Below are 16,720 nucleotides of genomic sequence, written 5' to 3' on the forward strand. Positions count from 1 at the left end.
TAAGGTTTTGCTTGTACTTTATTGTACACTTTATTACTCGTTTTTTGTTTAAATGAGGGCAGAGAACAAACAAAAAAAATATAAAAACACATCTAAATTAAATGACTGAACAAACATTGAACATCCACAGATGGTGTAAGGATCGGGAGCAAGGTACCATCGATCACTCCGATGTCCTGTGGGATGTGATGATGCGTTACAAAATACACATTTCTGTGATGTCCTGTCTTGAGGCTGGAAATTTAATGTGTTCCACAGCAAGTGGCAGTAATGCAGTCGTGACCGCTTGAACTGCTCTTGACACTGATGCCTTACACAGTCCAAGCCCATCACCAAGTACCTGGAGAAAACTACCTGTTGCGTAAAATCTCAAGGCTGCTAAGAGTTCAGGGGACAAGCCAAAAATTCTCCTGGTGCATCAGTTGAGGTCCAATGCTATTCAGCAGTTGGGCTATTTGTCCTATTGGCAGACGGCATCTCCCAATTATAACCATGTCATCAAGGATGCCCAACATAACCACACACGGAGTAACTCAAACGATCGCGAATAGAATAACAGGGAAAATAAAACACTTTAAGCAGCAAAGCAAAATAAAAGGTTGGTTCCATTTGCACTTTAAGGCTTATATAAGGTGTTGTCAGGGGAAACGCCAAAACACACATCAACAGGTAATCGGGCATCCCTGCCGAACATGAGAAAATAGAGTGAGAACCCGGTGACCCCGCTGACAGTACAATTATACGCATGCACAAGATGCGCTAGTGCTGACTCCACTTGCATTTCTGGCTAGGCTCAAGAGTACCCAGCATGTCCAACAAGGTCCTGTTGAACCTCTCCGGCTGAGGATCACCTTGTGGATGATAAGGTGAGGTTCTTGACTTCTTTACATCTAGCATAGTCAGCATGTCAGACACCAACCGGCTCTCAAAATGCCTGGCCTGGTCCGAGTGTAATCAAGTTGGAAGGCCATAATGGATGAAATACTTTTCCCAAAGAGTCTTTGCCACAGTAGGAGCTTTTTGGTCCCTTCTGGGAAAAGCTTGAGCATAAAGCCCGGAACACACCAAGCTGACGGTCGGCCGTCAGGCAGTTTTTGTGTTTCGGTCGACGGCTGTAGTTGGTTCTCATCGGCTTTTTTTCGGCCGATTCGACATGGTGAATCGGCGTCGGGCCGTTGGTGAGAGAGAGAACTCTGATTGGCTGTTCAGTACAGAAAACCAGTCAGTTCACAAGAATATAAGCAAAAGTTATGAAAGCAAGCACATAAGTCATGATGAAACAGACAGAAGGTTGGTCTAATTTTACATCATCTTACCTGAGCACTCGAATGCACGAATATTTTCATAATAACATGAGCGGAGTGGAATAAAGAATGCTTTGTTTATGGTTTGCAGTCTTAGTTTCGCTTTCCCTTAGAAACGTTTTAATAACTCAGAACGTCGGTGGAGAAAGGCATACTGTTCATCATAACATTGTAATATATTTTGCTAAATCTACATGATGTTTCATATCAACAGAAAAATAGATTTTGTCATTTTCACAGCATTGTTACTGTATTCTTAACAGTTTCCAACTGTATAAGCTGTGTACAGTATGTTACTGTAGATTTTCAATGCATTCTGGAAAAATATTAGCCTACTGTATATCTAAATACAGTACCTAATGACCGCGAAAAACAACCACACACGTCCTCACGCATGACACACTCATCATGAAGATGAAAGCCCACAAGAGTATGGTGGGTTAACTTTTCTTTTTTCACTTTATATGTTTTATTCTGATGATGAAATTGGTGGGTGGGTATACTTGTATTTTGTTCTGTGATAAAATTAATATGCTGGTAAATCTGTATTGAAGTTCAGCTATGAAATGTAAAAGATGAAACCTGAATAAAGCTGTTGATGTGAAGCAATAACTTGTGTTATTGAATATATAACAGTAAAATTCAAATAAATTAATAATAATAATAATAATAATAGCAGTATAATGCTGTACTTTATTTTACAGTATGCTTAAAACTACTGTAATTATTTTTATGGTAATTTTACTGTGGTATGAAATACAGCAAATACTGGATAATTGTTGCCAGTAAGTTACTGTTAATTTGACAATAAACATTGTACAGTGTTGACTGATGAATTTGCACATGGTTTGCCTTAAAAACACCAGACAAATAAACAAAAAATGTAAATTTAAATACAGAAATACATTTTACATTACATTTTATATTGAATATTGCTACAAATCAGCTTTCATATTATGATGTTTGTTAAATGCTCAATAGTGTGAGATCTAATGTTGTGGCTAATCTAATGCATCAAACTGGGAATTTAATTCAAGGGTATTGCATTGTGGGATACAGTTTACATTTACATTAAATCTGTACACAAACCTTATAGGTGATTTATTCCTCCTTAGAAAGCACTGCCAAGAAAACCAAAATTATGTAAATATTGTAGAGTTTTAACCATAATTCAGCTTCGGTTTTCACTGTTTATGTCATAGCCAGGCCTATAAATTATTATTACTATTATATATGCATGTTAAATCAGTTTATATCATTAGTGTTTAGTAGAACAGCTGACAGAAAAAAGTCAGCCACAGAATGAGATGGATGACAATCAGTGAATCATTTAATATGAATAGAAGAATAGATTTGATCTGTGTAAAACATAAAATCTTTTTGCTTATTACTGTGTTTATGGAATTAGTTATTGATCTGAACAGCAGAATGTGTGTTTGTGCTTTACAGTGTCCACAGGAGGGCGCAGGTGAGTTTATATAGAGCAGTTGAGCTCGTCGTGTTGAGTTTTGCTCTACAATCCTAACAGAGCTGCTGATATAATGACACACAGTGCTGTCAGGTTTGACTTTAGCACATCACATGTGTGGACTAACATGCTTCATGACTATCTATCGAAACAAACACTTATTAAAGACGTATAATCTCACTTAACCGCTAAATCCTTTTCTGTCCACTGTTGTTGTGCTGCCTGTGTTAGTGTTTATTTCGGGTCCGTGTATCTTTTGGTCATTCGTTTTTTGATTTAATATAGAAATCAGAAATGAAAAAAACGGCACCTTTTTCGTTTTTAATTTTTTTTTTTTTTTTAACAAAACGAAAAACCAGAATTCCGCTTGAGTTTTCGTTTTTCGTTCAGGGGGTAGAAAATGAATAAACAGCTTGAATATTTGAGCTCTACATGTGGGCGGGAATGAAACAGCCCTTTCCGCTGATTGGTCGACCAAACATTAACGTGTGTCGTCATCAGTTCTTCCGCAGTTCGGCGCAGCAGAATAAAACACGCTGCTGTGGACTCTTAACGCGTTTATTGCAACGACATTCAGTCTGATGAAAATAACTACACTGTCTGTTTTATTATTGCTGACCACCTATCACAATCTGCGTGGCGATGCTGTCACGGGACAGAAGCCCAGACCAGTATCAATTTAATTCATCATACACTGAGATTTGGACAATGGAGGAATATGTTTATGTTCACAGCACATCTGTTATAGTTATATTATGATTTTTATTCATATAGCACTTTACACAAATGGATAATGTCGTTACCCCACAGAATGGTTGTTTCAGTGATTGACTTTAGTGAAATATGAATTTGACATAATGATTTTAAGGTGAACTTGTTTGAGTTATTTGAATGTATGAATGTGTGTATATATATATATATATATATATATATATATATATATATATATATATATATATATATATATACACTTTTTTTTATTTATTTTTTTTTATTTGTTAAAAACCACAGTGGAGCTATGGAGCTATATACAATTTTTTGGCAGCTGTTACAGAAACATTTTTACAAAAAATCTTCTGATTTAACCTTGAGATTTGAAGTATTCGATAGCTTAGATCAGGGGTTCCCAAACTTTTCAGCCCACGACCCCCAAAATAACGGTGCCAGTGACTCGCGACCCCCAATATCGTCACTGCGGTCAAGCCAGCCGCCACCGCGAAATGCACGGTCAAAAGCCGCCACTATATTTTGTGGTTCGCGCATACACTGGCTATTACGGTAAGACCGTCAGAGAACTGATCTGAAAACAAGCATTCTTCTGTCAAAGCGATTTCACATTCATTTATTCAGTCAGTCTGAATAAATGAAAATAACTAAATAAATACATATTTTACAGCCCAATTTCACCTGAAAATGATAGTACACCTCACAGTCACTGTATGATATGTTGAAATCCAAAATAAATGTCTGCCTGAATAACAATAATAATAATAAAACAGGCCTACATAAATAAATATAAATGAAATATATATATATATATATATATATATATATATATATATAATCACAGCCCAATTTCACCTGAAAATGATAGTACACGTTGGACCCTGTCACTGTATGATATGCTGAATTCCAAAACAAAAGTCTCCCCAAGTAAATGGGAAAAAAAAGGCCTACATAAATAAATATAAATAAAAATTTAACAAGCCAAAGTCACCTGAAAATGATAGTACACCTCACAGTCTGACACTGTCTGCTGCTAAATTCCAAAATAAAAGCCCTCCAACACTCATATATACAATGTTTTGTCCATACATTTTAAAACTAAGAAAAGTCCTAGTTTCCACAGACTAAATTCACCTCAGATGGACAGTACATCTTCTTATGGTGTCAACTACACTGTTTCAGGACATTCTGATGTTGTATTTCAAAATAAAATTCCCCCAAACTTCATATCTATGTGCTGTTTTGTCTATACATTCAGAAAATCATAAAAATAAAAGTCCTAGTTTCCACAAAGCAAATTAACCTCAGACGGACAGTACACCTTCTTACGATGACAACTACACTGTTTCAAGACATTCTGATGTTGTATTCCAAAATAAGAGCCTTGCAAACTTCATATATATGCTGTTTTGTCTATACATTCAGAAAATCATAAAAAGAAAAGTCCTAGTTTCCACAGACCAGTTTAACCTCAGATGGAGAGTACACCTTCTCATAGTGTCAATTATGGTGGCAAACGTTGGGCGAAACAACTCACACGCACTAATAGGCCTATCCAAACACGAGCATATACAATACAAAAGAACACAACAGTCAAACAGTCAGACGATTTTCATGAACACATCCACGATCTATTTCATGTTCTGCATTTTCGCACATAGAGCTTGTTAGTGTATAATACAGTGATAATTAAGTAAATCGGGAAAAGCATCCTCCTCCTTGTAGCTACCTAATAATGAATCCGTTTGAACGGCTGACCATCGCATGCGCTCCGTCACTGTTGATTGACACCAGTTTAGACATTGGCAGCTGTGTTTTGTCGTCAAAGATTATGCAAAACTGTCTAATTCTATTCAGTGCAAGTCATCAGAATAAGATAAATGCCCTGGCTAATGTAATCTGTTGTGCTCTAAGTATTTTGAGTTTAGTGTTAAAATTGAAAATTGTTAAAATTGAATATCAACAATGAACATTTATTTTTATTTTCCTGAATTCCATGTAGAGATTCATGCAGTAGTAGCAACAAGCATTTGAAATTAAGCTGTTTTTTTTTTTTTTTTTGGTAGATCTCATTTAGTTGATCATTTTAAAATTAGATCATCAGGCAAAAAAGTGTGGGCACCCCTGATTTAAGCTATAATAAAGTAATTATGCAGCGCGTGCCGGCGCATTTGCGCGTGCAATTCTTGAGTGCGTGCCACGAGCACAGAATAACGGTTGATTGGACAGGGAATTTTGGGTGTTGGGCGAAAAATTTGGGTGTTTGAGATCCCGTAATACAGGGAGTTACAATAGTCCAGTCGTGATGTAACGAAGGCATGGATTGCAGTCTCTAAAGAGCCCTCTGAAAGGAAGAATTTGATTTTTGAAAGAGAATGAAAATAGAAAAAACTTGAATCAACAACAGTGCTGATTTGTTTGTCAAATTTTAAGCAGTTGTCAATTACCACTCCCAGATTCCTCACTTGGGGAGAGATAAACGAATTTAATGACTCAAGATCAATTTGGTTTTGTGTTCTGAAGTCAGAAGGGCTGAAGACAATAACTTCTGTTTTATCAGTATTCAGAAGAAGAACATTTTTGGAAAGCCATGATTTAACATCATCCAGACACGCTGACAGAGTATGTAGAGCACACTTGTCTTTCCCATTACAGGCAGATAGATTTGCATATCATCTGCGTAACAATGGACAAAAAACACTATGTTTCCTAAAAATGGAGCCCAGAGGAAGTAAATAAAGAGAGAAAAGGGTGGGTGCTAAAATAGAACCCTGAGGTACACCACAACTAAGCGTGTTCTCACACTAGGCACAGTTGACTTGAATCAAACCCGAGCGCGATTGTCCCCCCTCCCCACTCCCCTGCTGGCCTGCACTCGCACTGCACTTAATGTTACAGGCCAGAGCACGCTTACGTCATAAACGATGCAACTTTTTGAATGGAAGAAAACAGGAATAAATGCACTTTCGCTAAGATACTGCCTAATATATTTATCATTTATGCCACGCAGCGATTTTCTCTTGCACGTATCAGAGGATAATTACAAAGGCAGCTGACGTTAATAGAGGAATTTACAGCTTTACTCGCAAACTACAATTCCTGTTAGGACACTGCATGCGAACCGCGCTCGAGCCCAACCGAACAGCGCTCTGGGCCACCTCTTCCAAACGGGCCAGGGCCGGCTAAATGAACCGCGCAGGGCACGGTTTGGAGTGATCACACTTGTCAAACGAACCGGGCTTTGGGGGTCAAACGTGCTCGGGCATGGTTCAGAGCGCCTAGTGTGAGTACACCCTTAGGGTGCTTTCACACCTGCCTCATTTAGCTCAGTTGAATCACACTAGAGTTCGTTGTCCTCCTTGTTGCGGTTCGTTTGGGCAGGTGTGAAAGCAGCAATCGCATATGGCGGCATTATAATGCCATTAATGACCGAGCACACAACTGATGCTTGCGCGCGCAGTAAATCACTTCCGCGAGAGGATAACAGATCTACACGCGACGAAATGGGAGCCCGCAATCTCCTCTGCGCGCAAATCAAGCCCTCGCGTGCTCGGACACGACTCGCAGTACGGGCGTCATCTTACAGCCTCGTTTACACTGCACGCGTCTGCAGTGCATTACGGCTCCGGCAAGGTTTTGTTCCGTCCTCTGCACGGTGTCAACTCACACCAGAAGCATTTCAGACGCGAAGCAGCTGGATTCACGAGAGCACGAGATTTGCATGTCTGACGTTTTTTTGATTGCTTTTTTCCATGTTTTTAATGGCTAAATGTTTATATTTTGTTCAGTTTGATTGTGTTTATTGATACACTTAAAAGTGCAGTTATGGACAACAAGAACAAAGAAATTTCAAGTTGTGCTCTTGTCGTCAGTTTCTGGCCTCCTAGTGATGTGAAATATGAGCGGGAGTTTACACAGGGTGATTATTTTGACTTTATTTTGTATTTGAGCTGCGTGTCTTGGACACGGCGTCTGTCAAAAATAGGCGAGGCGCCTATCTTTAGCGAAGCGGCGCGGCGAGCCGCTTCTGGGACGCTTCTAAAACGCACCGCGGCTGGTGTAAACACAAGCATTGACTAGAGTGGCAGCATATCAGCTCTGGTAGCCGCGTCGCAGCCGTAATGAGCGTGCAGTGTAAACGAGGCTGAAGCAATTCAGAAGTGAAGCGGCTGGATTCGCAAGACCACTAGATTTGCCTGTCCAAGGTTGTTTTCGTTGATTTTTCGTGTTTTTAATGCCTAAATTGTTATATTTTGTCCGGTTTAATTGTGTTTATTGCTGTAGCCTACAGATGAAGTTAATACATTTAAAAGTGCAGTTATGGACAACAAGAACATAGAAATGTAAAGTTTTTCAACTTTGTATCTCTTGTCGTCAGTTTCTGGCCTCCTAGTGATGTGAAATATGAGCGGGAGTTTACACAGGGTGATTATTTTGACTTTATTTTGTATTTGAGCTGCGCATCTTGGACGCGGCGTCCGTCAAAAATAGGCGAGGCGCCTATCTTCAGCGGAGCTTCTGGGACGCTTCTCAAATGCACCGCGGCTGGTGTAAACACGAGCATTGACTAGAGTGGCCGCGTATCAGCTCCGGTAGCCGCGTCGCAGCCGTAACGTGCCACACATGCGTGCAGTGTAAACGAGGCTTTCCCCACACTCTCGCTCGATTTTCTATTTCGCTCGCGCGAACACTTTTTATTTTTGAAAGTCGTGGGGCGGGACTTTACTTATTTCAGTGTAGCCTCAAATGTCATTGGTCAATTCAGTTTTTCCAGAAGTCTGTTGTGATTGGATGCCTGTTGTAAAACGATTAGACATGGCTTCATCAATGGACCAGATGCAAGTGGGTTAAACTTTATTTATTGACTGATTTATTGCATTATTATTATAATATGTCCTTACCAGATACTATATTAACTTGATTTATTATTATTTTCAAGGAGCTGTAGCTGCTGGGGAAAAATGAGAACACATAGTTATATTTGCTGTAGTTCACCGCTACATTACCACTATACTTCCACTAAACAGTATCTATGTTTACCCAGCCAAAATTATATCAGTTCTGTTCTGAGAACTTCAGAAATGTGTCAGAGATGTGGTCAGTTGTACTCATTTATACTGTGCACTGTACTTACTTTGAACTTAAAGGGTTAGTTCACCCAAAAATGAAAATAATGTCATTAATTACTCACCCTCATGTCGTTCCACACCCGTAAGACCTTCATTCATCTTCGGAACACAAATTAAGATATTTTTGATGAAATCCGTTGGCTCAGTGAGGCCTCCATAGCCAGCAATGACATTTCCTCTCTCAAGATCCATTAATGCACTAAAAACATATTTAAATCAGTTCATGTGAGTACAGTGGTTCAATATTAATATTATAAAGCCACGAGAATATTTTTTGCGAGAGAGTGTAGCTACAGTGAAGCTTTTGGCTTATAAGAAAAACAACAACACGGCGGTCTCTTTTAAATTAACTGGGCAAAGGTTGAAATTCAGCTGCTGAATGTATGTGTGTGCACGCAATTGCTTTCTAGAAAAATAGATAACGTTAGACATAATAAAGTTTCCACCTCAATAATAAAGCTGTGAATTTTTAGTTCGAGTGCACACAAGCACGTCTGCTTCATAATACAACATAAAAGCTACCTTTTAGTGAGCAAACGTGTCGCCCTCGCCTTGAGATGGCTTGGAATTCCTATGGGAATCGGATATGCGTGTTTACACATAGGTCGCATGTCCACAGATTGGATATGTATCGGATTTAAAACCACATTTGGAAGTGGCTCAGATCGGATGTGAAAAAATCAGATCTCATGTGGATTTTTGTGTTTACACGTGTGCAACTAATTCCGATCTGTGTCAGATGTGAGCAAAAGATCGGATTTGTTGTGCCAGTGTAAACGCAGCCAGAGAGACTTGGCTCTCTTAACAGCACTCTAGTATAAAGACAAACAGTTCTTAAGAATATCAAAGGAAATTTGCAGTTTGTCTTTTTTTCCATTTTCTTTCAGCTTTCCTACACGATTGTCTCAGAGTACTAATGTTTTGATGAACCCATGGCTCAGATTTAGGTTTTGGCTTAAAAGACTTAAAAGGAGCAGCAACATTTAAGATATCCAGCCATACAGTGTTTCAGACTTTATAATGTTGTTCAACATCTAGTTTTGTTTTATTGGATATAGCAGGAAGTGACATTTTAAATATGTTAGGAAAATGATCAAATATGAAAAATTCAGTCACTTCATTGGGTGGGAAACGTCCTGTCGATGAGTTAAACATTTTAACTAAGAATTGTATGCTTCCCCATACGGTGAGATTATATATATAAATTGACATGGAGTGGGTATGGAGGTGTTTTAGGAGCAGCTGCTGGAAGTTTTGTCTTATAAAGACATTGTGTGTTGGATTATCAGCTTACGTTGTAAATGTCAAGCTCAAACTGAAACTGAAGGGTGAGTTCAGGTAAATTCGTCAGCAGGGGGCTGACGTCAAGTCAAGTCAAGTCACCTTTATTTATATAGCGCTTTTTACAATGTAGATTGTGTCAAAGCAGCTTTACATTGATAACTGGTACATTGTTTGACTGCACAGCAGCTCTTAAAGAATAGTGTCAATGCAGGCAGATCAAAAGCACTGTTGAATATCAAAATGTCAAGTCAAGTGTCCCCAACTAAGCAAGCCAGAGGCGACAGCGGCAAGGAACCCAAACTCCATCAGGTGACATCAGGTGGCAGACAAGTGGCAAATTGGTGTTAAAATGGAGAAAAAAACCTTGGGAGAAACCAGGCTTAGTCGGGGTGCCAGTTCTCCTCTGGCCAACAGTGCTTTGTTACAATTCAGGTTGCTATCATAAGTCCAATAGGATCGCAACATTAAAAGTATTTATTTCAGTTCCATCCAATTGAGGATCGTATTCATCACGCCGGTATGGACGGTTGTTGAGGAACTGTGTCGTGGCTGTCGTGTCGATGAGGCCTTCACAGGGGATGATCTAGTTGACTCAATCTCTGCTGATACGTCAGGGCTGCGTTGTGGTCGTGTCAAGGTGCAGGTCCTTGGTCTCACCTGGATACGGCCCGGATCCGGTTGACTACGGTGAACCTCGGGATAAACAGAAAGACTAATATTAGCGTAGATGCCATTCTTCTTCTGATGTAACGAGTACATCAGGTGTTATAGGAAGTGTTCCCGGTTCCGGCTGACCTAATTTATGCAGCCTAATAATCCTTTAACGGATTTGGAAATATAAATTGGTAATGTGTTATGTGTATGCCAGGTTAAAGAGATGCGTTTTTAGTCTAGATTTAAACTGACAGAGTGTGTCTGCTTCCCGAACAATGCTAGGAAGATTGTTCCAGAGTTTAGGTGCCAAATAGGAGAAGGATCTACCACCTGCAGTTGATTTTGATATTCTAGGTATTATCAGCTGGCCTGAATTCTGAGATCGCAATAGACGTGAAGGACTATAATGAATTAGGAGCTCGCTCAGGTACTGGGGAGCTAAACCATTTAGTGCTTTGTAAGTAATTAGCAAGATTTTAAAATCTATACGATGTTTAACAGGAAGCCAATGCAGTGTTGACAGAACTGGGCTAATATGGTCATACTTCCTGGTTCTAGTAAGAACTCTAGCTGCTGCATTTTGTACGAGCTGTAGTTTATTTATCAGGCGAGCAGAACAACCACCCAGTAGAGCGTTACAGTAATCTAGCCTTGAGGTCATGAACGCATGAACTAACTGTTCTGCATTTTTCATTGAGAGCATATGTCGTAGTTTAGATATATTTTTAAGATGGAAGAATGCGGTTTTACAGATGCTAGTAACATGGCCTTCAAATGAAAGATTGGTATCAAAGAGCACACCTAGGTTCCTAACTGACGACGAAGACTTAACAGAGCAGCCATCAAGTGTTAGACAATATTCTAGGTTATTACGTGAAGAAGTTTTTGGTCCAAAAATTAGAATCTCTGTTTTTTCTGAATTTAGTAGCAGGAAATTACTGGTCATCCAATTTTTTATATCAGCTATGCACTCCGTTAATTTTGTGAATTGGTAAGTTTCGTCAGGGCGCGAAGAAATATAGAGCTGAGTATCATCAGCGTAACAGTGAAAACTAACGCCATGCTTCCTAATGATATCTCCCAAGGGTAGCATGTACAGAGTGAACAGTAACGGTCCTAGTACTGAGCCTTGTGGTACTCCATATTGAACTTGTGATCGATATGACATGTCTTCGTTTACTACTACAAACTGATAACGGTCAGATAAGTATGATTTGAACCATGACAATGCAATTCCACTAATGCCAACATAATTTTCGAGTCTATTTAAAAGAATATTGTGATCAATAGTGTCAAATGCTGCACTAAGATCCAGTAACACTAATAGAGAGATACAACCACGATCTGATGATAAGAGCAAATCATTAGTAACTCTAATGAGAGCAGTCTCAGTACTATGGTACGGTCTAAATCCTGACTGGAAATCCTCACAGATACCATTTCTTTCTAAAAAGGAACATAGCTGTGATGATACTGCCTTTTCTAGTATTTTTGACAGAAAAGTGAGATTTGAGGCCTGTAATTGACTAATTCTCTAGGATCAAGTTGTGGTTTTTTAATAAGAGGTTTAATAATAGCCAGCTTAAAAGTTTTTGGTACGTATCCTAATGATAAAGATGAATTGACGATATTGAGAAGAGGATCTATGACCTCTGGAAGCATTTCTTTCAATAGCTTAGTCGGTATAGGGTCTAACATACATGTTGTTGATTTTGATGATTTAACAAGTTTAGACAATTCTTCCTCTCCTAAAGCAGTAAATGAATTGAATTTTTCCTCAGGGACACTACAATGCACTATCTGACACGATACTGTAGTAGACGGTTGCATGGTTATTATTTTTTCTCTAATATTATCAATCTTGCAAGTAAAGAAGTTCATAAAGTCATTACTGCTGTGCTCTTTGGAAACATCAGAAGTTGAAGCTTTATTTCTTGTTAATTTAGCCACTGTATCAAATAAATACCTAGGGTTGTGTTTATTTTCTTCTAAGAGTTTTGAAAAATAGGCAGATCTAGCAGATTTTAAGGCCTTTCTGTACTCAATCATTCTCTCTCTCCACGAAATACGAAATACTTCTAGTTTTGATTTCTTCCAGCTGCGCTCCATTTTTCTGGCTGCTAACTTTAGGGCCCGAGTGTGGTCATTGTACCATGGCATTGGATTAATTTCCTTAATCTTTTTTAAACGCAAAGGAGCAACTGAGTCTAATGTGCTGGAAAAGACAGAGGCAATAGTTTCTGTTGCAACATCGAGGTCTTCTAAGCTGTCTGGTATGCTAAGGCGATGAAAATGATCAGGAAGATTATTTATAAAGCAATCTTTAGTGGTAGAAGTGATGGTTCTACCATATTTATGGCATGGAGGCAGTTTAGCCGCCTTGACTAAATGTAGTATACACGAGACTAGATAATGATCTGAGATGTCGTCACTCTGCTGCAGAATTTCAACAGCATCAATATCGATTCCATGTGACAATATTAGATCTAAAGTATGATTACGACAATGAGTGGGTCCTGACACATGTTGTCTAACACCAATAGAGTTTAGAATATCTGCAAATGCCAATCCTAATGCGTCTTTTTTATTATCTACATGAATATTAAAATCACCAACAACAAGGACTTTACCTGCAGCTAGTACTAACTCTGATAGAAAGTCAGCAAATTCTTTGATAAAGTCTGTATTGTGTCCTGGTGGCCTGTATACAGTAGCCAGCACAAATGTCAACTTACATAATGTTACGTAAAGTACCACAGTTTCGAAGGAATTATATTTGAAAGACTTCTGACTAATACTGTAAATATTACTATAGATTACAGCAACACCTCCCCCTTTGCCTTTCTGACGGGCATTGTGTCGATAATCATAACCTTGAGGACTAGACTCATTTAAAGTAATGTAATCGTCCGGTTTTAGCCAAGTTTCTGTCAAACACAGCACATCTAGATTATTATCTTTGATAATATCATTAACAATAAGTGATTTTGAAGAAAGGGATCTAATATTTAACAACCCGAGTTTTATCATTTGTTTAGCATTATTATCTCTATTTTTTATTTGTTGAACATCAATTAAATTTTTACCATTAAATGGGTTTGGAAGTTTTTTGTTTTTACTAATTCGGGGTACAGACACAGTCTCTATTTGAAAATATCTAGGTGTAAGAGTTTCTATGTGTTGAGAGTTATCTGAATTTTCTGACTTCTGTAACGTGAGGCAGCTAGCAGACGGTCGGTTTAGCCAGTTTGTCTGCTGCTTTCTGACCTGGGCCCCAGTTTGTCATGTTTCAGTTCTAAGACTATGTGCCATATTACTAGAGAGAAGAGCAGCACCATCCCGGGAGGGATGAATACCATCTCTTTTTAACAGGTCAGGTCTGCCCCAAAAACTTTTCCAATTATCTATGAAACCTATATTATTTTGCGGACACCACTTAGACAGCCAGCCATTGAGTGATGATAATCTGCTAACTATCTCATCACTCCGACGAACAGGAAGGGGGCCAGAGCAAATTACTTCTCCTGACATTGTACTTGCGAGTTCACACACCTCTTTAATGTTAATTTTGGTGATCTCCGACTGGCGAAGTCGAACATCATTAGTGCCGACGTGAATAATAATCTTAGAGTATTTACGATTAGCATTAGCCAGCACTTTTAAATTTGCTTTGATGTCAGGTGCTCTGGCTCCCGGCAAACATGTGACTATGGTGGCTGGTGTCTCTATTTTCACGTTCCGTGTAATAGAATCGCCAATAACTAGGGCACTTTCAACAGGATTCTCAGTGGGTGTATCACTGAGTGGGGAGAACCTGTTTGATGTTCTTATTGGAACGGAAGAGTGGTGTTTTCCGCGGCTAGGCCGCCTCACCGTTACCCAAGTGCCCTGCTGTGCGGGCTCTACAGCCGGAACCGAACAATGTACAGAGTTCACTAAGCTAGTCGCATCCAAAACAGTATCTGAAGCCCTTGCATTCTTACTATCCTCGATTAAAGTTTGGATGCGTGTCTCTAATTCTGAGATTCTCTCTGTCAGCCTGACTATTTCCCTACATTTATGACATGTAAATCCCTCATCACTGACAGAGAGAGCTATGGTAAACATGTGGCAAATGGAACAGGTAGCAATGCTGGGAGAGGATGACATGACTCACCGTGTTTGTAGACTGATCCGACTTACCACAGCTGTTTGAAGAACGCGTTGAAAAAGGAGCGCGCGAGCGACTGTTAACAAGTTAACAAGCTAGCGCTGCAAATGCAAATGCGTTGTAACAGCGATTTAGATTCAAATATTACAAGCTAGCGACGTCAGATTAGTGTGGTAGGCAATAATACATATACGGTAATAAAAAAATAAGCAACAATGAATAAAAGTAAGAGATTCAAAACAAAGCTATACGGAGTTACAGACGCAAACCAATCTGAGCAGTGAGGCAGACAGGAGCAATCTACTGAGGGACTTTGCCCGTGATCTACTAATTGAAGTAGACCATTTGGATTACAGTGAGGTTGATATTAAGGAGGTTTTCAACATCTGCCTCGATCAGCCTCTCAGCCTGTGGGAGATGGAGAATTTGGGAATATTGGTTTCTGGGACTTCATGTACCACGTCTTTGATTGTGGGGAGCCTGAACCCCCACCTCAAGCAGAGTCCCACTCCACTGACTGTGCTATTTTGAGACAGCATGAAATATGAACTTAAATGTGTTTTTAATATACTATCTCTGTATTTAAAAAAAAATGTATTTAGATACTACTTATTGTACATTTGAACCTATAATGTACTACAAGTGGTAGGTAAATATATTTTTTTTAAAGATAGTACATTAAAAGCACATTTTAGTTCATATTTCATGCTGTCTCAAAATAGCACAGTTGAGTACACTTAGATGTTCTTAAGATGATCTTAAGAAGTACTAAAGAAGAATTTTTAGTATATTAAGTACAAAATTAGTGCACGAAAATAGAGCACTTTAAGTACACCATAGAAGTGTACTTTTTTTCACCTGGGAGGGTTCTGTCACTTCTGTCTAGTTTATTTCTTGGTTTTGTGACAGAGCTCTGACACTCCCGTTCTTGTCCTGTCTTTGTGTGAGCGTACGGTCTCGAGTTCTCAGACTGTGTCTGAACCCTGAACATGATCATGTTTAGGAGTCAAATGTGAAAAAGCTCTAGCAGCTGTGTTTTGGACTAACTGTAGCTGATGCCATTCAAGGCTCTGGTGTCATGGTGTGACAGTGGTTTGACTCTGGATGCTGTTGTCTCTCTGCTTTGATCAAGCCACAGAGGCGGCAGTTTTTGCACGATGACAGCATGTTTTCTTGGTCATTACTGCATTGACTCAGCCTTTGTCCATATCATCCCCTCAGAAGTTTCACTTCCTCTTTCAGGGGTGATGAAGGCCCATCAAACAATGCCTCTTCTTCTCTCTGCAGCCGTCCCAGAAGTCATCTGGTGTTATCTGGAAATTAAACACTCACAGATCCACATTCATCAAATTTATCCTTGATAAATTCTGAAACCATCTCTTTCAAATGTCAGAAATCTTATCTGGTTGATAACAGCAGTTTCTACAAGCTATTTTAGTAAAGAAAGAAAATATCAGCCTTTCAGTCTGTCTGGGTTTCCTTATTTTCAGTCACATATATACTGTAATGTTTTTGTCACTCGTTATATTGATTTCTACTCTCTCAAACCTTTTGGGATTAAATCAGCGAGTCTCATTACTGTAAATGATAAAACACTTAAACTAAGGAGAAACTCCAGTGTTTTTGCTCTTCAAAACACATCTGGCTGTTATATTATTCAAACTATATCTTATATGATTGATAAATTTGATAAATGATTGATAAAACATTCTATCACTGACAGCATTTCTGAGAGTCTAAGACATGTTGTTGTTGGAAAGATTAGTCCAGACTGAAGGCGAGATGAGGAACCCAAGTGCAGTTTATTGAATTATCCAAAGTGAACAAACAAAGCAACCAGTTGACATGGACCTGAACAGACTTGACCTGAACAGACTCACCGACAGCAGTGTTACATTAACAATACACAACAAAGTAACATGGGGAAGACAATGGCTTTAAATACAAGAACTTAGAGAACACATGACTATGACAACCAATGAGCAAGTGACACAAGGAACAAGAG

General features: G+C 39.0%; 2 protein-coding genes across 8 annotated transcripts in view; one reads left to right on the forward strand and one right to left on the reverse strand.

Moving 5' to 3' along the window:
- Positions 1-16,720, forward strand: part of zgc:65811 (uncharacterized protein LOC393524 homolog) — a 92,629-nt gene that overhangs the window by 7,295 nt on the left and 68,614 nt on the right. The gene's annotated exons all lie outside the window — the stretch shown is intronic.
- Positions 9,997-15,023, reverse strand: LOC127508184 (uncharacterized). The gene has a single exon (XM_051885918.1). The coding sequence runs from the start codon at positions 14,712-14,714 to the stop codon at positions 13,848-13,850; it is 867 nt and encodes a 288-aa protein (XP_051741878.1). The 5' UTR covers positions 14,715-15,023; the 3' UTR covers positions 9,997-13,847.

This window comes from Ctenopharyngodon idella, chromosome 3, assembly GCF_019924925.1.
Source record: "Ctenopharyngodon idella isolate HZGC_01 chromosome 3, HZGC01, whole genome shotgun sequence".
In the NCBI taxonomy this organism is placed as follows: domain Eukaryota; kingdom Metazoa; phylum Chordata; class Actinopteri; order Cypriniformes; family Xenocyprididae; genus Ctenopharyngodon; species Ctenopharyngodon idella.

Excerpts from the sequence above, each read along its gene's own strand:
- LOC127508184 (XM_051885918.1), bottom strand. The coding sequence starts at position 14,714 with ATGTCATCCTCTCCCAGCATTGCTACCTGTTCCATTTGCCACATGTTT.